This window comes from Simochromis diagramma, unplaced genomic scaffold (genome assembly GCF_900408965.1).
Source record: "Simochromis diagramma unplaced genomic scaffold, fSimDia1.1 OVJJ01000387.1, whole genome shotgun sequence".
In the NCBI taxonomy this organism is placed as follows: domain Eukaryota; kingdom Metazoa; phylum Chordata; class Actinopteri; order Cichliformes; family Cichlidae; genus Simochromis; species Simochromis diagramma.
Window position 1 is genome coordinate 5,260,911 of NW_024387152.1, and position 21,851 is coordinate 5,282,761.

The following is a 21,851-nucleotide window of genomic DNA, read 5'->3' on the forward strand; positions in this document are numbered from 1 at the left end:
TTTTCTGTGAGGATTTATTACTTTGTCTGTGGAACTGATTTCTTTTTACACTTACAAACAGTGGATCCATATGGATCCATCACAAAATACTTGATGCACTATGACAAAACTACAGATTGAATACACATATTCTCTGGCATTTCAAAAAGAATTAATTATGACTGAAAACCACATTCTCATTTGTTACTTTCTTTCACAAACAGTGACAGCAATGTGTTTATGGGCCACTGGAAACATTGCTTTGAATGAAATGAAATTTGCTGCCAATGTGAATTATGTGTTCTCCCAATAGCTAAAAAAAGCCACACTGACACCTAAAACTGAGTTGATCATTTTTAGTACATTACAAACAGAAGCCAATAGGGGCATATTAAATGATTTCCTTCTAATGTCTTCAATAATAGTAATTCTGTTGTAATATAGAAACATATAATGTCAAAAGTCGGTCAGAATGTAAACATTGTGCTTTAACTGACAACTTTTGCAAGTTTGTTAAGCAAACTAACGAAGGACAGCTGCTGCACAGATGACTGTTTTGAAGCAAAAACTCTTACAAGACTTTACTAACCCAGCTAAATACCACTTTAGGCCTTCGAGATTATCCCATAAACTAATTACCAGCTTAGTTCAGACAACAGAGCACAGCACTGCTCCTTTATCTGCCTCTCTGCAACGGTGATGAACAATGTTTTGAGATGAAGGCAGGTTTGATGAGGTCTTCTTGTGGCCTCACTGTCTGAAGGGAGGAAGTTGAGTGTGACAGCTTGTCTCCAAACTGTCTGTCTCTTTGCTGCTAGCTATGGAAACTGATTAAGCTTCTGAATGCCACCCTTTGTCACCCTACAACTGCAAGGGACATATTTCAATAGTGATTCATGTTCTTTTATAGGCTGTCTCACTCAGAGGACTTTGACTTTTTCTATGAATGGAAATTCAGTTTATCTAGCAGTTTTTTTTTAAAGAAAATACATCATTTCTTTTGAGATGAAAGATCTGCAAATGAACTATCCTGCGCATAGTGAAATTTAGAGACTGTGGGTTGAGTATTAGGAATTTATAATCCTTATAGCGTGCGTGGAATGCGTGCCATTTTCGTGCCAGACTAGCTCTTGTTTATTGAGGCAGCTCTTCACATGTCACTCCACAAATCACTGTGTTCCACAGCGGGAAGCACTTAAAGCACAACTGAGTGAGCTTGGCAGCACTTTCATGAGCAACGCGCACTCATCAGGCCTGCGCAAAGCACATGTGCTTTGCAAGTTACATTCACATTAGGCAGTGACGCAAGGAAACCTCTGTTGTGGTGCTAAACTGAATGAGCATGTGTTAATGACTGAAAATCTGTGTGGTGTTTGAAATTTCATAACAAATCTGCGGAGGAGATGAATTTCAGGAAACGAGCACAAAGACAAGTGTGTTTACAGGAGAGTGATTAATAGCACAAGGAGCATTTTTATGTGTAACTTGCCACGTGCCTTTGTATGCATTACAATGTTTTTTTTGTAGCTTTTTCTAGTTTCGAATGTGAGCTGCTGCACATCTGTGGTTTTAAACCTGTTATGCCTGTATAGAGTGTAAAGCGGAGAGCTCCGGCCTCTTTACATAACACCGGCAGCACAGGTTTGATGTAGAAATGTTTGATGTATGTCAGGGAGCTGTTTGTGTGAATTCCGGGCATAGATGATTACCGGCATGTTTAATTGCTTGAAGGACTTAAAGTGAAACGATGAAACCAACAAGTTACTACAGATCAACGCTTTGAATGTGGAGGTAGGAGCAGGCACGTTGTTGCTGTTGACAGGGGAAACAGGTCAGTTAAGGCCACATTACATATCACTAATGCTAATATTGTATTACAGCCACTTTGAGCTGGAACTGTACCAGTTTACTGGTGAGTACAGGTAGTTTTTAAGATGGCTCTGTATTTTTGAATACATTTTTTTGTTTTTTAATACTATTACAGCCGGAATGAGTGGCCTACCGATACTTACCCATCAGCGAGATTGAGTAGGTAAAGAAATCATAGAAAGAAACCAGTCATTATCTGAAGAGATCTCAGGTTTTGTCATAATTGTGGACAGTTGAAATATCACTTCCACTTCCACAAAACATTGCTTACACTTATTTTGTCTGGGTGTTAGTTTTTTTTCTCCAATTTTGTAGATCAAACTCTAAACAATCTGAATAGAACGGCAGCTTGGATTAGTTATAATAGTTAATCTAACCAAATAACTATTATTTACTATGAAATCAAAGGTACTCTGTAACATAGTAGTTCTGATTCAAATATTCTTCATGATTATATTGTTTTCTGAAGAAGTTGTTTGTCAGCAGATGTTTGTCAGAAACCCGATAGCTGCCATTTCAATGCTGACAGCAAAACTAGTCATGCTTTCCTCTGCGCTTTTGTCACCTGACACATTGAAATTGTAACTCAACATCTAAGAATGTGAAAGAATGAGTTACAATCTTAGCTGCCGTTGCGACTTAAAGCATAGGTGTGCCTCTCTTCGATGATACTCATTGTATGCACGTCACAGACATGTATTGTTGTTTTAACCTAGTCATCTCGTACTACGCGCCCTGCTCCATTATTGTATCTCAAGCTTTTTTGAAGGCAAGTTTGTTTGGTAGATATTTTGCAATTACCATGAAGTCTGTAGAAAGAAGCCTTGTAATTATCAGAAAGTACCAAGAAGGTTAGAGAGGACATGCATTATGACAAAGGTACTGGGGAGGGCTACGCTGCAGGGAACCGAAAGTCTCCTTAAAACATGAAAGGGTGGAATTTGCAAATGACGTGTTTCTGTCGTTTGTTTTAAAAGCTATGCGTGGATTTAACAAACACAGTGAAGCTGGTCATGAGCAGAGACTCTGAAAACACTTTTTTTGTCCATTCTCCTGGAACGCTCTTTATTTATTTGTGTAGCAGCTTTGCTAAGCTGAGTCATTTATGGAGTGGGCTATAATTAGAATAATGATACTGTGAATCTGGAGTATATCATTTCTTTTCTTTTTGTCAGTTAACACAGTTTAATAGCAAATATTTGGTCCTGTCTAGTTTAAGAAAGAGCAAGGCTGTTAGACTTAGAGTTGGGAAGGTGCGGGTGACTGTCCCAATCACTAGAATTTGATGGGGTTTAGTTAGCAAATAGCCGAAAGACTAAAACACAGTGGACAATATATTAGGTCAATGCCACAAAACATAAAATTCTCAGGAGAATTTTTAAGCAATCGGCGGGCAACCTGCCTTATTTCATGGACACACACATGCTGAGAGACACACACACACACACACGCATGCACACACATGTCGGGTATTCATATCTTGTGGGGACATCTAATTGACATAATGCCTTGCTAGTCCCTTACCCTAACCCTAACCATAACCCTGACACTAAAACCACATTTTGAGTCTCAAAAATGCCTTCAAACTTATGGGGGACCAGGATTTTGGTCCTCATAAGGGCTGTTGGTCCCCACAAGTATAGTAAACTTCCAATTTTGGTCCCCACAAAAATGTTAATATCCGTATACACACACACACACAGACACACACGCACACACACTCACAAACGTACACAGTCTCTCCTCTCTCCTTTTCATCGGGCTGTAATTCGTGCCTGCTGCAGCCACCTTTAACGAGGTAACTCTATACTGGATGTATTTACTTAGATCAGATAAGTGGTCGTGCTACAGCGATTGTCTTTTTATTCACGTTAATCTGAATGCCCATTCAGCCTAATAGCATGTCAAACGATGACTGAATTCGGAAGTCTGTAAGAGGCTTGGCCTTTTAAGTTTTTATGTGTTTACAGGAACTGTGCTCTTCTAAACATGGAATAGGTTCATTTAAAGCGATGACAGCTCTCTTAAATGAAGTGCATAATTATGTCCAGCCCTTCAGTGCTAAAAGCGACTTTAGGTTAAACTGTAGTCAAGTGAATAAAACGCTTTGATTTAAAAGTAAAAAAGCTGAACAGTAAAACTAAAAAGTGCAGCTTCCTGAGGTTTCTTTCTTTATTCAAAAAAGAAAAGTCTAAATGTAATTGTAGACAGATTGTTAAGATATTTAGACTTCTAATTTTAGTGCAAATGCTTTTCTTTTTTTTCTTTAATTGCTTATTTTTACTTTTTAATTGGGGTTATAGATGTCCTAAAAGTGAGAGAATATTGTGTAAGCCAAGCAAGGAGCTTACACTAGCAGTCTTCAGACTTTAATATACTAGAGAGTAAATGTCAGCTCTTTTTCCTGCTTGGATGACCCTACAAGGCACCATGAGAATTCTTCACCCTCTTAGTTCAGTCATTATGTCTCCATTAGAATAAAAAAAATGATGTCTAAGGTAGAGTATTGTAAAACAAATCTGGAACAAACTCAAGACCAATTTAATATGTCTTGCCCATATTGCAAATCCCTGCTTTTTTTTTTTTTTTTTTACTTGGAATATAAACAAGACCTGCTGAGGGAACTACAGTTAGATAATATCAGAGGCTCTACATACGAGGAATATTTGTTTGAATAGCTGAATGAGAAATGCAACCTTCGTAACATATCTCCAGATAAGAAACTACCTTGAGAAAATACAGGAAGGTAAAGCCAAGTCATGCCTTTTATCAGTGCCATCGAGTCTGTTTCAGACATGTTTTTCCATGCCTCCGTCTATCAATACCCTGGAGCACTGCATGGGAATGAAAGTACACTTCCACAAAAGATCTGGCCTTCTGAGAGAAGATGACTCCGTTCTCTTTTCAATGAAGCTAAGACACACTGCATTAAAATCATTGAGACCGAGCCCGGTGTAAATGGGCGTGCATAGTTTGTAGAGGGCAGGATGGAAAGATCAAGGAAAAAGGGTGAGAGAGAGTGAGCTGGAGAGGGGGACAGACATGCCTGCGCTTCCTCTCCACCCATTCTTTAATGCTTACTGAGTAGCCCCGCAGTGCACCCTTTGTCCCAGTTATTGTCACAGGCTTAGAGAGCTTCTTTGCCAAGTGAGAGGCTTTGGCGACATATGTCACTTCAGTGAGTCTCCTGTCGCTCCTTGAGCTGCTTGAGTAGAGGGGCGGGCAGGGAGGCGTGTCTGTGTACCAGGAGGGGAGCAACGTGAGGTGGAGGAGGAAAGGACATGTCAGAGATGTTGATTCAGAGAGAGTTGTTGGAATGATCCCCTGGAGGTCCTGTACTTTTTATGCGGACTTGTAGGGCTGCTGCCTTGAGCCTCTGCTAGAGGTGGACATAAGATGTCAAATGACTCAAAAAACTGTAAGTATTGGTTACTTCATGAACAGGCTAATTTGTAGTCCTTGGGAAATGGTTGGTTTCTGTGCTTACTCCCTCTGTATTTGAGTGGAATGACATAAAATCAGTTGTCTGTAAGTTTGCAGCCTGTACTCTGCAGCTACACATGCACAGTCTGCAGAGCTTCTGGTCTGTCCGAGGAAAGGCTGTACTAAGTTTGCTTTTAAGGAAGTAGAGGAGATCATTGTATACAGTGTGGGCTGACAAGGATTAGTCATGTAGAAGACACACTCTCTTCTGGCCAGGTATTAGCCTGGGTTACACAATCCCTGTGGATTTGTGGCTATGAGCTGTCATGTGTCAGGTAATGCATCTCTCAGCTCCGAAAACAAATCCTTTGTTATGTGTTTACATAGTGACTCCACCCCATTTATGCTCCAAGGATTTTTGAAATGGACTATGTCAGCTTTGTTTGAGTTCTCAGTGAAGTGGCAGGTTTGCAGATCTCGACGTGTGTGCAGAGTTGAGTAATTTGCCTGACCAACAAAGCAACCAACAGTGCATTTGTACCACATGAATGAAATTGGCCTAAAATCTGTTGTCGTGTCGTTAGGATAACTGAAAATCTTTTCAAAAGCTCGAGGTTCCTTTCCTTCCCCCTCCTGTGTCACTTGAGGACTTGCGGGCCTCTTGCCTGAAGACGACTTTGCAGAGTCTGTTTGGCTGATGGAGTTTTCTTCCTGTCACATAAATCTCAACACTGTCACTAAAGTTGCTTTTAATGCCAGTGCAGTGGTACTCTGGGTGGTCTCCAGTGGAAAAACTTTATCTGTGTGTGCCGGTGTGCGAGTGTGTGTTTTCCTCTGGGCTTGAAATACACACTACTGTTGTACCAGACTAGAATAAGCGTGGCTTCCAGCTTCACTGCAGCATGAAAATGTTTGTTCACTCCACTGGAACAAACATCTAACAAGCTTTGTAACTGTTCCAACTCAGGAAAGATAATCACAATAAGACCTTATTGCAAACAATACTTTGCAGCAATCTCTCTTAATTTGTTTAATTGGTTCTAAATTCGAGTGGCTTAATCCTAAATCGAGTCTATAACAATCACCACATTAACCTTGCTCACTAAGTGGGAGCAGCACATGCAGCCATGTGTCCTTAGAAGAACCCAGAGTAGCGCTCAGCCATTGTTAAGCAGCGTACTGTATGACTGCTGGAGCTCACCGACTTCATTCTACTGATAGCAGGATTAACTGGAGGGTGAACCCATTTGGCATTGCCGGTGCTGCTGCCACAGTCTCAACACTGTGAGAGCTAAGCCGTGAAACAGTGACGGGCTTAGACCAATTTATAAACTGCCATCTTGGATCTAGCGATCGTTGCAGACAGCAGCTTAGCTTTTGTGCCAGTCGGGTTTACTGTAAGCATGTCATGCGATGCCACCAGCCAGGCTTTACAGTTCAAAGGGTAATCACAAAACAAGTGCTCTGCCACAACTTCACAACAATGAAGGACATGAAATGGCTGTTGTCTTCAATAGGATATCTTGCATCAAGCAGTCACAGCTTCTTTAAACTGACCGTTTTCAGAATATTAAGTTTGCTTTGTTTTGTAATCCATTGATATTTATCATGGAGCCTGTTCAGAAATCATTCAGCATATTTAAAATAACAAACTAAGGAAAAACATTTAATATATTTTTAACTGGGATTGTTATTGCATTATGTGTTTTCAACAACACCTTTGATGACTTTCAGAAATGAGCCTGTCTGTGCTTTATCAATCAATCAAAATTTATTTATATAGCACATTTTAAAGACCGAAGTACACCAAAGTGCTTTCCAGTAAAATCATAAGTACAGATAAAAATCACAATATAAAATATAAATTACAGATATAAATAAAATATAAAATAATTACATAATCTAAATGCAAAGCCAGATGTAAATTACCCTAATTAGCCTTGAATGCCAGGTTAAACAAATAAGTTTTTAGACCTGATTTAAAAGACTGAATGGAATCTGATGCGCGCATATGAAGAGGAAGAGTATTTCATAACCTGGGTGCGGCAACGGCAAAGGCACGGTCTCCTCTGGTCTTCAGCCAAGACCAGGTTGCACTAAGAGCAGTTGGCCCGATCTTAGTGCTCTCTGAGGGCTATACAGACACAGGAGATCAGCTAGGTAGACAGGTGCCATATTGTTTAGGATTTTATAAGTAAACAATAACATTTTAAAAATCAATTCGATATTTAATAGGGAGCCAATGTAAGTTGTCCAGAACAGGGGTGATAGAATCATACTTTCTAGTGCCGGTCAAGAGACGTGCTGCAGCATTTTGGACCAGCTGCAATCGCTGAAGAAGAGAAGATTGTAGGCCCAAGTAGAGAGAATTACAATAATCCAGTCTTGAAGTGATGAAAGCATGAATGAGTTTCTACAGATCTTTGCGTGGTATATAAGGTTTAGCCTTAGAAATTAGGCGTAGTTGGTGAAAGCTGGTTTTTACCACAGTAGAAACCTGTTTATCTAGTTTGAAGGAACTATCCATGAAAACTCCAAGATTCCTAGCAGCATCAGTGAGGTGGTTAGCAACAGGCCCGAGCGTGCCAGTCAGTTGTCCCAGAGGCATATTTCTATCATTTAAAGTAAGAAAGTTACGTGATAACCAGTCTTTGACATCCCTCAGACAATCAAACAGAGGATGTAGTGAAGATGAAACATCCCCAGTCAGGTGGAGGTAGATTTGAATATCATCAGCTTAGCAGTGAAAAGAGACATTATGTTTTTCAAAAATGGAGCCCAAGGGCAGCATGTACAGAGAAAACAACACAGGACCCAATGCCGAGCCCTGGGGCACACCACAGCGAAAAAGGGCAGAAGAAGAGGAATATTTTCCCATCATGACAGAGAACGACTTCTCAGAGAAATATGATTTAAACCATGATAGAACATTTCCTTTAAGGCCTACTACTTGTTCCAACCTTGCCAAAAGGATATCATGGTCAACCGTGTCAAAGGCTGAAGTCAAATCCAATAGAACTAAGGCCGCAGAGCGCCCAGAGTCAGCGATTAGAAGAAGGTCATTGAAAACTCTTTGTAGGGCTTTTATGGTTGAATTACTGAGCGTAGGACTTCTGTTTTCTGACTCTTACAGGTCCTCTTTGCCTTCCAAATTACAAGTGACAGCAGTTGACCAACACATTCTCCTGATCTCTGTTGTCTCCAGTGGAGGGTGATGACTTTGGCAGGGAGCCTGTCGCTTCGTCTGCTTTTGGCCTTGACCACCATGGCCTCAGGGCTTAATATCCCTCTAGAAGGTATGAATGTCATGACACAAGTGCTTGCTAGTTCTTACTTGTGCTGTGCTGAAATATGAAGAGTCATTTAACACAGTTAAATTCACATGGAATGCCTGTGCTCTGCTTCATGTGAATACCGTAAGATCCACAGAATCAACACTCATTTTTACGGCTTTTTAAAGCTAAATGACATAAACTGAGTAAGAGTAAGTTTGTGTTTATTATTATTATTATTATTATTATCATTGTGTTTGAGCGTTCAAGGCTTTATTTGTGCAGTATGGCTGGCATACACTTGTGTGTATTATATCTTATTTACTTCAACAACTTTAGTGTTACCTGTCACCGTTCAGTAACGATTTTTGTATGTGGCTTTATTTCATAGTGGAACAGCCTCCGACCATAATAACGTATACATCAGGTCCCATAATTGTACTTCATTTTGACACGGCCATTACTGTCAAGTGTAAAGCCCGGGGCAATCCACCACCAGAGTAAGTGTTGTCAAGTGACATGAGTTGAAAAAAACAAACAAGCCAAACATTGAAGCCTTGATCAGTTGCATGGATGTGAATCGTATTTTGCTCTAACAGGTACAGATGGGAAAAGGATGGCCAAGCATTTGTCCCCCCAAACTTCCAAACAATCAGAGCAAACCAGACAAAGGGCTTACTTGTGCTTCAGAGTGAGGACATGTCTGAGTTCGAGGGAAAATACAGATGCTACGCATCGAACAAGTTGGGAACTGCTATGACAAATGAGATCGAGATTAAAGCTTTCAGTAAGTAATCTTTAGATAAAAAAGATCAAAACCCAGAATTTTGCATTTCAATGTCATCACTGTTTTGTTTTTCATGTTGTTGAACATTTGCTTTTCAACTAGGTATCCCTAAGTTTCCAAAGGAAACCCTCAGTCCCATTGTTGTTAGTGAGGGAGAACCAATCACCCTGAAATGCAACCCACCAGAAGGTGTGGCCCCACGTCTTATCTACTGGATGACTGTTGGTAAGCCATGAGGCGGTTTATCATTTTTGTGATTTATATATTGCGTATTCCAGTTTATTAATTTGTTAAAAAGAAAAAAACAACTCTTATTACTGCTTCAAAGCAGTTTTTCTAAAAGTGACTGGGGGACGGCTGAACGATTATTACCCCGCTCCAGGCTCGCACTCATGTTTGTGACGAACCAGATGCTGTATTTAATGCAGTAATAAATACAGCCCCAGCTTCTCCACAGGAACTTGGAGCTGTATTGATCACCAGGGTCTCCACAAACAGGAGTGTAAGATTGGAGAGGGGTGACTGTTGTTCAGCTGTCCTTCAGTCCAGTCATAGCTCTCCTTCACCGGGTGGAGCTGGCTATGCAAGACCAACCAAAGGTCCACAACACTACAGTATCACTGCGTCTAGGCAGGATTGTGATATTGAGGCATTCAGTCATAATGGTAGCTCCTCAACATTGGGGCGCCAGCTGAGTGCATAAACTAGATGTCTAAATCTACAATTTCTCTCATACTGAACTGGATTATTATTGCAGCAGTGCTTCATCAGTAGGCTGACCTGCCTAATGATAGTCTAACGATGAACATTTTTCCAGGAAATGCTTTAAAAGCACTGCTTAAAAGATCACAGCAACACTCAAGCTAGTGTTTTTAATTTTTCCTCAATGGTTTGTAGATGAAAAAGGAAAAAGGCACACTAACTATTGTATTTTTACATGATAAAGCCCCACTTTTTAGTAAAGTTGGTCATATGTTCTAATGAGTGCTATTGAAATTGTTCAAATAGGCACCCAGAAATTCAGGAAAAAGGAGTAGTGTCTCAGGAAGAGCTTAACCACATGCTTTGATCTGCTTTGCACACTTGGGGCATAAATGTGCCAACCACATAATATAAAGATTCCTGGCTTCCTAATTTTCCACATATCCGGTCAATTACAGCATAATTGTCAGTGTGGTCAAATGACTACTGCAGTCTATTACTGTCTATGATTGACATGTTGCATCTAGTAGTTCGGAAGGTGTTTGACGTAACAAAAAGTACTTAGTTTAAACCATAACGGTGCCTTCGCTGTTCCTGAGTTTGTTATTGGACTTGCACTGTGGAGCGCTCAAAGCTGGGGTAGTTTTAGATAGTGTGAATCTCCATCTGACTGCACCAGAAAATCCCCACAGATGAATGTGGCTGGTGACACATTGTATCCTCCGGCTATCAGCAAAGTTAGCAGTGACAGTAAAGACAGTTCAGGTAAAGGTACACACTTGAGGTCCAAGTGTTTATTGCACATCGGGGTCCTTTTCCCTCCACCACCGCCAGAGAAAGTGATTCACTGTGTATAAGGTCACCTCAGTTGTGTCTGAAGTACTTCACTGAAGATCCTCAACCTCCTCCAACAAACCTGACTGATGTCAGGAAGAAAAAGTTAAGAGGCTTTCAGCTGCTCAGAAGGATAGATCCAAAGCCATAGGGCAGAATGAATGAAAACACTTGTGCAGAGCTGTTGTTTTATATTATGTTTCAATCTGGGTTTTTTTTATTAGTTTCTTGATACAAGATGCAATGTGGAATCGAAAGGCTGCCATTAAGCTTAAAAAACTAAACAGATGTTGTCCATCTGGTGACATCTCTGTGTCTGCTTTGCGTCCACAGTTGTGCGTGTCACCGATCCATTATTGAAATACTGGCTATATATACCTTATATTCTGTTGCAGTGCACTTATGAGTTCACCAGGTCTTTGCAAGAACACTCTTTAGAGAATAACTTCCATATAAGATATTAGGCCACACTGCAGTTAATTTTCAGGCATGGCTGATTTGACGTGTTATCATCTAAAAAAAGTCCCTCTGATGCACCCTTTAAAAGTTTCTGTCCAATTGGCACCTTCTTATCAGCCAACATGAATTTCCTAGGCACATGCTATGAAGAGTTACAATTGTTGTAACAGTGATTTCACATTATTTATACAACTATGTTGTTTTCCAGATCTCCAGCACATTGAGCAGAATGAGAGGGTTTCCATGGGAACTGATGGCAACCTGTACTTCTCTAATGCCTTAAAGAATGACAGTCGCCAGGATTACGGTTGCTTTGCTGCCTTCAACAGGATACGCACAATTGTCCAGAAAAACGCCATGGTTGTCGTGGTCAAACGCTGTAGGTTTATGACAAAGTCTCTCTGGCTTGGAAACTGCACTGTAGCTCACTTGTTTAGCATTTTGTCAATATCAGACCTGCAAAAATGTTACGTGTGGTACATCTCATCTTATCACACAATCGAAGATGACCAAATCACTACGACTTCTTCAAAGCAACTTTTGATCTTGTAATGAAGCAGGGCTTGCCTTGTCATGTTGATGCTGAAGGAAGTTTTTGTTATGACTCAGACTGATGACTGATATTGCTGATTGTGTAACTTTTGTTGGTGAAAACAACAACAACAACAACACTCTTACTTCCAGTAAAATTGCTCCTGTATTTTATTATGTTTTTTTATGTTCCAGTAAAACCTGCCAATGACTCTTCAGAGAGCAGCCACACTCGTGAGTGATAACCACACATCAAAGCTTTCTTTCATATTATCTGAACAGCCACTAGAAATTGACAATAAAGCGTGTGTGCAGTTTAGAAAATAAGTGGATAAAATTATACATCAGAGCAAGAAATGATATTGTCTGCTTTCGATGCAGCTGTGGCCCCCCCAGCGAGAATACCCAGCCTTTTGCTGCCCTCTGGTGTTCAGACTGAGAAGGTGTTGTTGAAGGGAGAGGATCTACAGCTCGAATGTATACCCGAGGGATTGTAAGTGCACATTCTGCATCATCGCTTCTGCAGTCATGTTGTCACCATATATAAATAACCGTTTTGTTCGTTACGGTGTTAACACGCTATTGTCTCACAATCTAGCCCTACACCATCTGTGAAGTGGATGAAAATGGGAGAAGTCATGAGTCCTCGGGTAAAATTTAACAACTACAACAAGCTGTTGAGCTTATCAGCAGTGGAAGAGAGTGATGAGGGGAAGTACATGTGCACAGCTGAGAACTCTGCTGGGAAGGCTGTCCACTACTTTGATGTAATAGTGGAAGGTTAGTCAACATCAGGAGCTAATTACGCTTCTATTTGTGGGCACATTTGTTTATTTGCATCAAAGAGAAAGCTCTTGACACGTGGATGGCTGTTTGTTTTATCTGAAATCATCATGACTCCTCTTAACATCTCCCAGAGCCACCAAAGTGGCTGACAGAGCCTCCTCAGAGCCAGCTCACTGTGATTGGGTCTGATGTGCACATCAAGTGCTCCGTCAGTGGAAAACCACAACCAGCAATAACGTGGAGGAGGAATGGAGTAATGTTCAGAGGTGAGTGAGAATAATTGTTGATGTGGTTTAATTCATATTGCGCCTCCGGGCAGGAGGGCAGTGCAATGAGCAGCTATCCCTGACGTCAAGCTGGAGTAATGTGACAGGCAACAGTCTGCTTAGTGTTTGAAATGATGAGATAACAGATTTTATTTTTCTCCTTCAGAAGTTGAAAGGCAAGGTATGCTGAACAGAAGCATGCGCTAATTAAAAGTAGTTGGTGCCTTCTCTTGTACAGTGTCTGAGTAGGAATCATTTGTTTTGAATATTATTAAATTTCTCAAAAGGAAATGTGTTGTGGCAATGTGGCAATATACACATAATTACATGGGTTTTTAAAAGGTTATATTAAAGAGAAGCTGCTATCTGACTCTTATATATTTAAGTTGTATTCAAAACATCTAGATTTTTTACAGAATTATCCAACACTGATGCTGGTGCTATCCTGAAAAGAACATGTTGATATATTGAGTTGCTTTTATGATGATAAAATTGGTAATTTATTTATGTCTGTGTTGCTGTCAGATGACCCAGATAAGAGGATGCAAGTGTTTGATGACACTGTGATACTTTTCAATGCCAAAGCAGAGGACAGTGGCGTCTACCAGTGTGAAGCCTCCAACAGACACGGAAATATTCTAGCCAACGTTAACATCGTGATCATGAGTAAGTTCTGTGTTGTAGTGCTTTACCTAAAAAGTAGCTCATAATATAACATCTTATAATAATATGCTATAAGGAACTGTACTGGAAGCCAGTTTTCTTTAGCCAGTCTCATTATTTTTGCTGATAGAGATTGTTTTCCTGGTATGATTCATAAGAAGAAACACTTACACCCACTGCTTCATAGCCCTGAGATTTTCTCCAGTATCTTATCATTGTACATCTAAGATCCACATCTAATCATTATTTGCCTATTAGGGTGAATGTAGAGTTTTCTTTCAGCTGAAGTCTGAGTGGACTTCCATTTTTTGTAGTATTCTTTAGAAATGATAATGGAGCCTTTATCCAAAGCACCTCTTTTCTTTCTTTCCTCTCATTCACACAGTGGTGGCAAGGAGCTCTAATGCAAGCGTAGCCTGATCATCAGGAGCAATTTCAGGGTTCAGCGTATTGACTAACTGCAGTGTAACTGATTTCTTAGTTATTTGAGTATTTGTTATGCTTAAACGATTTAGATCATTAAGCACATTTTAATATTACACAAAGATAACCCCAGTAAATACAAATGTAGTTTTCAAATGATCATTTTAAAAAGTTCTTCAAAGATACCTGGAGGAAAAAGCAACTACTGGTCTGTGCCAGTCTTAGCAGCAAGAATTGCTTAGGTTGGACAGCCTTGAATAAAAACTCCTTTCTTAGATTATCCAGTTTTTAAGGTTGAGTAACTAATTTACTACATTTTAACACTTGGTTAATGTTAGTTGTTAATATTACTTCTAAGGCATGAGTCACCAGGAGACATTAAAGGACCAGTGTGAAAAATTTAGCAACACTTTAGGAGGAATTTGTAGATTTCAGCCAAATAAATACATAAAATAAATTAAGATTATTCTAATACTTATTATACTTATTCGGTAAAAGGACTACGTGTTAGAATCCCTGATAATGCTTTGCTTCAAATGGAGACAATCTTGAGGGATGGCTGTTATGAGGAAAGGCAGCCCAGAAACTTTACCAGCGAAACACATCGTTGTGTGCCTCAACTTCACACGTGTTTCGGTCTTTTACCCAAGCTAATCTGCCTTTTTTTTTTACCTTCCTTGGTTATGGTTTAGGGATTAGAGATCTGATCTAGTTTTCTACAATTTTCAGTTGCTAGTTCCTGGACTCACTGAATGATCTTTGTAAGTTTTGGACTGATACAGCATCAAAAACAATGATAAAACAGCATATGTGTTAGAGTGGACCTGCCTTGTGTCTCTATCTTCACATCTGGTTTCAAGACCGCAGGACACCAACAGCATTTTGTTCCTTTTAGCTATTATCTTAGCTGCCTCAAATGACCAAAATGCGGTGATCTTATATGTGCAAATTACTTTCATGATCAATTATCAATCACGAATATGTGAAAATTAGAAAAGTCATTCGAAAGATGGAACTAAATTTAGTGATGATGAAGATCACGTCCGTTTAGTTCGTGTCCAGTAAAGTATTGTTTAACAGGCAAATAGTTTTATCTCTACAGCCGTGTTTGATCCAGCTGTGGGGACTTGACATAACTAACTGGTGTGTATCTATGGATTAGGGCACAGGACTGAGAAAGTTCATGTTCTTGGATCAGTAGAATTGTGCAGTGTTACCAGAGCCTGTGATTATCTGTATTTTCTTTGGCATTTGAGTCAGCTCCTTCCTCTTGCTTTTAGATATGGCTCCGCTTATACTGACAGAGAACAACCAGGAGTATGCTGCAGTAGTAGGAAAGGAAATCACCATGAACTGCAGTGTTTTCAGCTCTCCACCATCCAGCATCTCTTGGTAAGTAGAGCTGGGTTTGTCTTAACAAGTAAGACAAGCAAGCAAGTTAAAAGCGTCATTAGTAATTTACACATGCCTGCCTTTTAAAATATAAGAAATAGCCACTTTTACATATTAATGTGGAAGAGTGTAAAGAGAAGCAGTCTAAAGAATGAACCCGAGAGCACTATCACAGCAGTGAGTCATGCTATCACTCCCACACTGCTTCAGGTGTCTGTATGACACGCTGTGATGTTGACACTTATGTCTGGTTAATGAGATAATCATCTTCTGTTCCTTGAAATTGGGCAACATGAATCCCATTTACTATCACTGCTGCTCAAAAGAGAAACAGACAGTCCGAGGCAAGACACAGACGATGCCACAAATGCCAAATATTAAGATAGAACTTGTCATTGTAGAAAACCTGCGCTTCAATTCTAATCAGCAACCCTGTATGTTGCTTTAATTAAGTAAACTGTGTAGCCCATCTGTTAAAGTTTAGTGGTGGCCTTGGGAGCTTGAAAAACTTCTTCATCCCAAGGATAAAGGAGTGCTTGGAGCTCTACACTGGAGAAATCAAACAGCCACTCCACAAACAACATAGAAGAGCCACCTCCATAGGATGAGACTCACCTGTACATTTACACCTAAAGGGCAAAAAATATTTTGAGGATGGCAAAGTTCTCATTTTTGCATCAAGATGGTTTGAAAAAGGAGTAAAGGAGGCCATCTTTGTCTGCTGTGAATGACCATCGTTGACCTACATCAGCCACCTACAACGCAGTCCTTTGAATACTTCAACCCCCACTCACACCTTGTCTCAGGTGACCTCAATAGGTCACATGATAGGATCTAGTTGCCTCCTATTTTTCAAGCCCTTAAAAATAAAACACGGAATAATATATGACATTCTTTAAAGTCGCAAAAGTGAAAACACCAGACGCTTTCAAACTCCGAACTTGCAGCAAATCGGCACCTTTTGATTTGCATTTGAGGTGTTGGATAAGTTGTGTGGAAGCGCCAAGTAAAGTTGAAAACTTTCTCTCCTAGGACCAAAGATGAAAAAGCCATCGAGGGGGAAGGTTTCCTTGCTTTTGAGAGCGGACAATCATTGAAAATCATTAACGCAGAAAAAGGTGACAGCGGGAAATACATCTGCGTTGCGAGTAACATGGAGGGCTCGTCGGCTGTCACTGCTGTGCTGGATGTGAAAGGTATCTCAGCAACATAATTACTGCTTTTTGTAGGCAGGGATATTCGTAGTCGCTGCGCACAAAGGTAAAAAGAAGAAAAGAAGGAATGTATTTCTTTTGAATATTCTGTGCTTTAAGTAGTTCAATAAGTAGTTAAAGCTAGGCAGTCTCTCTCATATATATATGTTGAATGTATGTTGAAGGAAGTTCCAGCCATAAACAGTCATTTATGAAATCGATGATTTGGCTCAATTTCAGAGACTCACATTGCTATTTAAATCAAGCTGGGCTTGTGAGGATTATTTCACTTGTGTTTTTCCCCCCTGGTTTTTGTGTTATCTTTAGACGCTACAAAAATTGTAGGTCCACCTCAGAACACGCAGGTTGACAGTGGGAAGTTGGCCAAATTGATGTGCAAGACTGAATATGATGCAAGTCTGCAGGACACGTTTGAGCTGGTGTGGAGAAAGGAAAACAAGGAGATCCCACTTTCCTCTGAGAAAAATTCCAGGTAACTGGTTTTGCTTTGATGGTGCTTTTATGCTGATGCTCTTACTGAGTAGAATAATAAATTCATCAATATAAACTTTTATGTGTATCTTGATCGGAGGATGCATTTTGCTGACATATTGTCTGCTCATCTCTATCTATCGTTTAACATGCTACGGTTTTAGTTACAGACATTAGAAAGTTAGGCTGTAGCATCAACCAGTGCACTTACTGGATAATAAAAGGCTAGCATGACTAAATTATGCATGACTTTAAATTCTCTTTTATTATGCAGCTTTGGTGGAGGGGCCTCTGCTTGAGAGGTGGATTGAAATGACTTACTCTGACAAATCTTCACTTATGTTCAGATACTCTGTGAAAGGTGCCATGCTGGAGATCATGAATGTAAACCTGAGTGATCAGGGAACATATACATGCACTGCTAGAACAAGCCTAGATGAGGACTCTGCCACTGCAGTACTCACTGTACGGGGTAAGATGAATTATGTATGGTTAAATATTTATCGCACATTTTTGGAAATGATTTGGCTTCAAACAGTTAAATAAATATTCTGGTATTTGTTCATTAACACATTTGAGATTCTCTAGATGTTTTAGTTATCACGTTGACGGTTGACGGCTCTTTTGTTCTGCACGGCAGATGTTCCTGATGCTCCGATAAAGTTAGACCTGTCCGAACTTGACAGTCCAAGGAATGTTGTTTTGTCTTGGATACCTGGAAGCGATCATAACAGCACCGTAACAGGTAAAAGTTAATGGGCAAAAAGCAGAAAGCCTGGAAGAAGGTTTTTGTGTATTGTTGTAAATACTTGTTAATAAAGATAGGATAACAAAAAAATGGAACGTGACTGAATACTTTTCATTTATTAGTTACTTTTACATGTAAGACACACCCTAACTGAACAGAGTATTCAATTCAGTTCAATACTATTCATTTACATAGCACCAATTCACAATAAGAGTCACCTCAAGGCACTTCATGCTCTAAAGTAAAGACCCTGCAATGTTAGAACACAACCCCAACCATCAGATGAGAGTCCAATATCATTGTCTAGTTCTGCAGTTCTTTAGCCTCGCCACTGGGAAAAAGAATCGTATAATGCATAATCAGTAAACAAAGCATATAAAATGCATGCACACAGCTGTAGTGCCTCCATAGTGTAGTAGTTTGCACTTTTGCTTGGTAAGAGAAAGGTCACTTGTTTGATTCTAGCTGAAGACACAAAACCCTTTGGTACTGCGTCAGGAACACCTCCAGTGTAGAGCTCTGCCAAATCAAAACATCCAGGGCGATTCGATGTTGCGACCCCTTGTGACAAGGGAGCAACTGAAATTAGCATTCAGGCACACCTGTGCTGTACGTGCATGCACTGACCAGAGCCCGAGTATGCGGACTAAAGCTGCTTCACAGTTGGGAAAAAGTCTGCAGGTTATTATTAAAAACTGAAATTGTTTTTTCGATGCAACTTTCAAGTGATTTACTGCAAATCACTGAGTGTTTTCATGCTTCCCGTGTGAAAAAGAGATTTAGTTGATGCTGTGATCACTTAAACAAGTGAAGAAAGCTGCAAAGCGCTGAGAATCCCAGCAGGGGAGCTTGTCTCTCATTTAGGCTTCAAAAGGGAGGGTGAAATTATTTTTGGTGGTAAGAATTTGTATGGGTTCATCAGTGTTGTGTTATTAATATTCTTAGCTGTGATGGTTGTTACAGTGGGGAAAAAATGGCTGTTTTTTGTGACTGAAATCAGATAAATCTTTTAGAACAAAAAGCATTTTCAATCCCGTGATACTCATCAATAAGTGTTAATATTTAACAAGGATGACAGCATTTTTTCTTAGAAGAATCTTTCATTATAGCCATTTTTACTAGTTTCATTCTTCCTTTCTTTCTTTTTTTGTATCATTTCTAGGTTTTTTGGCACATAATCACCACCTGTTGATCAGGAACAACATAACGCCTTTTTTTTAACAAAACAAAAAAAAACCCAGATTATTTACAAAGTCACCCACAGGCTCATGGGGGCACTTTCAAAAGACACACAAAACATTAGCAATAAAAAAACCTATATACTACATATCTATACAGAGTTTATTTAAGTGCATGCTAATGAACATCATAACCAAAAATATAGGATTGAAAGAAAACTGTAAAGTAATGAACATAATTAGTCTTTAGGAAGATAACAAAATCAGAAGCACAAAAATATACAATGGACAGGAGGCTTTTAGCTCTTTCTGTGATGTGCCAATTTGTCTTTCTGATCGCTGTTAATGACAGCGTGGTAAAGCGCCTTCTCACTATCCCCTTCAGCTCTGGCCCTAGCGTTAATACCACTGTCAGTTCTTAATTTAATAAATTCAAATTAGAGAAGGTAGCACAACCCTTAATCCTAGAAGTTTCGTGGCACAGAAAGGGTGATAAAAGGGGTTAATATGAATCATCTATCTGAGAATTCATAATACCACCAGAAATCCTTTTCTCCCTGGTACTTTTTTTCTTACTCACATTGTACTACACTAATGGTCCCTGCCTCCAGGTTCATAATTAGAAATGCATGAGTGGTATTGGTAATCTCATTTAACACTCATATAAGATAATGTTGAATTATTCATTTATCAAGAAAGGGGTAAATCAGCACTCATAGATACTGATCGGCGGTGTAGATAACCTCTCTATATGATATAATCTAAGCAAAAGTATAAAAGCCTAATATATGCTTTAAATAATCAGTGGTATTGTCACAACTGCGTGTGTCCTCTCTCTTTGTGAGCACAGAATTTGTAGTGGAGTATGAAGAGAACCGCTGGGAGCCTGGAAGGTGGAAGGAGCTACAGAGAGTCACCGGTAACCAAGCAACAGCTGAGCTAAAACTATACGGGAACCTTAACTACCAGTTCAGAGTGTATGCTGTTAACGCCATTGGACCCGGACCCCCGAGTGAGCCGACTGAACGACACAAAACACCCCCTGCTGGTGAGACCAGCTCCTATTTATTAAAAAATGTCTCTCTGGTTATGTGTAACGTGTCAAAGCATGCAAGTTTTAGTATTAAAAATGGGATCTTTTTTATTCTGCAAAAAGTTATTTATACAAATGCACACATGTCTCCAAAGCACCCGATAGGAACCCAGAAAACATCAAAATTCAAGGCCATCATCCTCATCAAATGGAAATCAGTTGGGAGGTATGAGAATTGTTTATTCATTTAAATTTAAAAGACTTGTTATCTGTAAGAATTTTCACTAGAAGTTGTTATAGGATTGTAACAATTTCTCTGCACTGTCATATTGTAGCCGCTGTCACCTGTTGAGCGCAACGGCCCAGGCTTTGAGTACAAAGTGAAGTACCGCCAACTCGGGGTGGAAGATAGCTTCACGGAGCACATGGTCAACAGATCTGTGTTTCTCGTGAACAACACGCCCACCTTTGTCCCCTACGAGATTAAAATCCTGAGCAGAAACAGCTACGGCTGGGGGCCAGAGCCTAAGCCTGTTACAGGTTACTCTGGGGAAGATGGTGAGTAGTATGTATTAATATATTTCAGCGTACGATATAATTACCTGCAACTGACTTCATTACAACATACCCCAAAGCTGAACTGGCATATTTGTCTGTTGGTTTTCTTTTAACTCTGAACTTCTCGTGTTATGATTCTTTGCCGTGTTCTCAGTTGTCTTTTGGCATTGTCTGCGGGAAAATGTGTCAGGTTAAGTTCTTTTCTTTTTCTCCCCCCCTCCACTTACCCAAGGTTTTAACCCTGTGCAGGTGGTGCAGTAGTGACTTTTCCTTCCTTCTGTAAAAGGAAAAACAAAAAAACACCACTGCTAGCAGGTGGCAGATAACCTTTGTAGAGGAGAGGGATGTCAAATTTCCACTTCTGTCTCAGAAGCTGTTGGGGATTTGATAGATCACGACACGCTTTGCGCTGTAGGCCTACTGAGGCACGATGGCTGCTTCACTTTCCAGTGTCTGCCGTGCTCCTGTCGTTACAGTAACGCGTAGAGTAGAAAATATTTACAGTGCCATTTTGTGTCTGGTGTGGATTTCCCCCCTGCTTTCAGTAGCTAATTTGCTTCATTTTGCATGTAGCTCAGCATATTTTCCGTGCACTTTCTTGGCTTTTTATACCAGCACCAATGTTTTGACTCATCAATTCATCAAGCAACAGAACACCATTCCTCAGCTTAAAACACTGTATTAATCTAACAAGGTCGATGTATTTTGTAACTTTCTGCAACTACAAACATTTTATTTTCAATATGTTGGGGAAAAAGTCGGAATAAAGGTCTGCTGTTCACAGACTTTCTGTGTTTCTCAACTTCCTCCCACCGTCTTTAGTTCCTACTGCGGCACCACGGGACATTGCTGTGGAGGTGATCAACACCACTGTTCTGAGGGTTAGCTGGACCCCAGTTCCACCTGCCACGGTGCGAGGTCGCCTGGGTGGTTATAATGTAAGTTGTCAGCTTCTCAAACATCTCTGCATTTTCAATTCCAGCAAAGGAACTTCAAACAGCAGCGTGTTTTTCTCGGTATTTGAAAATCCTCCAATGTCTGCTTTCTGAATAGCGCGCATTTTTCTGGTGGAATGATTTTTGTCATTTGGAGGACAAACTCTAAAATGAGATCTCTGCATGTACTCTCATCGTGACAGCACATTTTGAGAGTTTTACTTTTGGTTGGATATAATTTTTAAACATTTTTTAAAAAATTATACCCAAATTTATCATTTAAGGAGTTTTAATGCTGTACTTGTGTTGAAAGTTTGAAGGATGCACA

The 21,851-nt window shown here is 39.9% G+C and overlaps 1 protein-coding gene across 3 annotated transcripts in view; it reads left to right on the forward strand.

The window, feature by feature from the left end:
* LOC120743765 (neural cell adhesion molecule L1-like protein) overlaps positions 1 to 21,851 on the forward strand; it is a 48,908-nt gene that overhangs the window by 9,409 nt on the left and 17,648 nt on the right. For all 3 annotated transcript variants that reach the window (XM_040047595.1, XM_040047596.1, XM_040047597.1), the window contains exons 2-20: positions 8,405 to 8,567; positions 8,935 to 9,043; positions 9,143 to 9,330; positions 9,433 to 9,555; positions 11,534 to 11,704; positions 12,052 to 12,090; positions 12,238 to 12,349; positions 12,455 to 12,636; positions 12,774 to 12,908; positions 13,434 to 13,574; positions 15,275 to 15,386; positions 16,419 to 16,582; positions 16,907 to 17,072; positions 17,419 to 17,543; positions 17,712 to 17,816; positions 19,848 to 20,045; positions 20,186 to 20,256; positions 20,366 to 20,588; positions 21,411 to 21,526. In XM_040047595.1, the coding sequence (XP_039903529.1) occupies positions 8,486 to 8,567; positions 8,935 to 9,043; positions 9,143 to 9,330; positions 9,433 to 9,555; positions 11,534 to 11,704; positions 12,052 to 12,090; positions 12,238 to 12,349; positions 12,455 to 12,636; positions 12,774 to 12,908; positions 13,434 to 13,574; positions 15,275 to 15,386; positions 16,419 to 16,582; positions 16,907 to 17,072; positions 17,419 to 17,543; positions 17,712 to 17,816; positions 19,848 to 20,045; positions 20,186 to 20,256; positions 20,366 to 20,588; positions 21,411 to 21,526 (2,562 nt within the window). In that variant the 5' untranslated portion in view covers positions 8,405 to 8,485. The remainder of the gene's footprint in view (positions 1 to 8,404; positions 8,568 to 8,934; positions 9,044 to 9,142; positions 9,331 to 9,432; positions 9,556 to 11,533; positions 11,705 to 12,051; positions 12,091 to 12,237; positions 12,350 to 12,454; positions 12,637 to 12,773; positions 12,909 to 13,433; positions 13,575 to 15,274; positions 15,387 to 16,418; positions 16,583 to 16,906; positions 17,073 to 17,418; positions 17,544 to 17,711; positions 17,817 to 19,847; positions 20,046 to 20,185; positions 20,257 to 20,365; positions 20,589 to 21,410; positions 21,527 to 21,851) is intronic.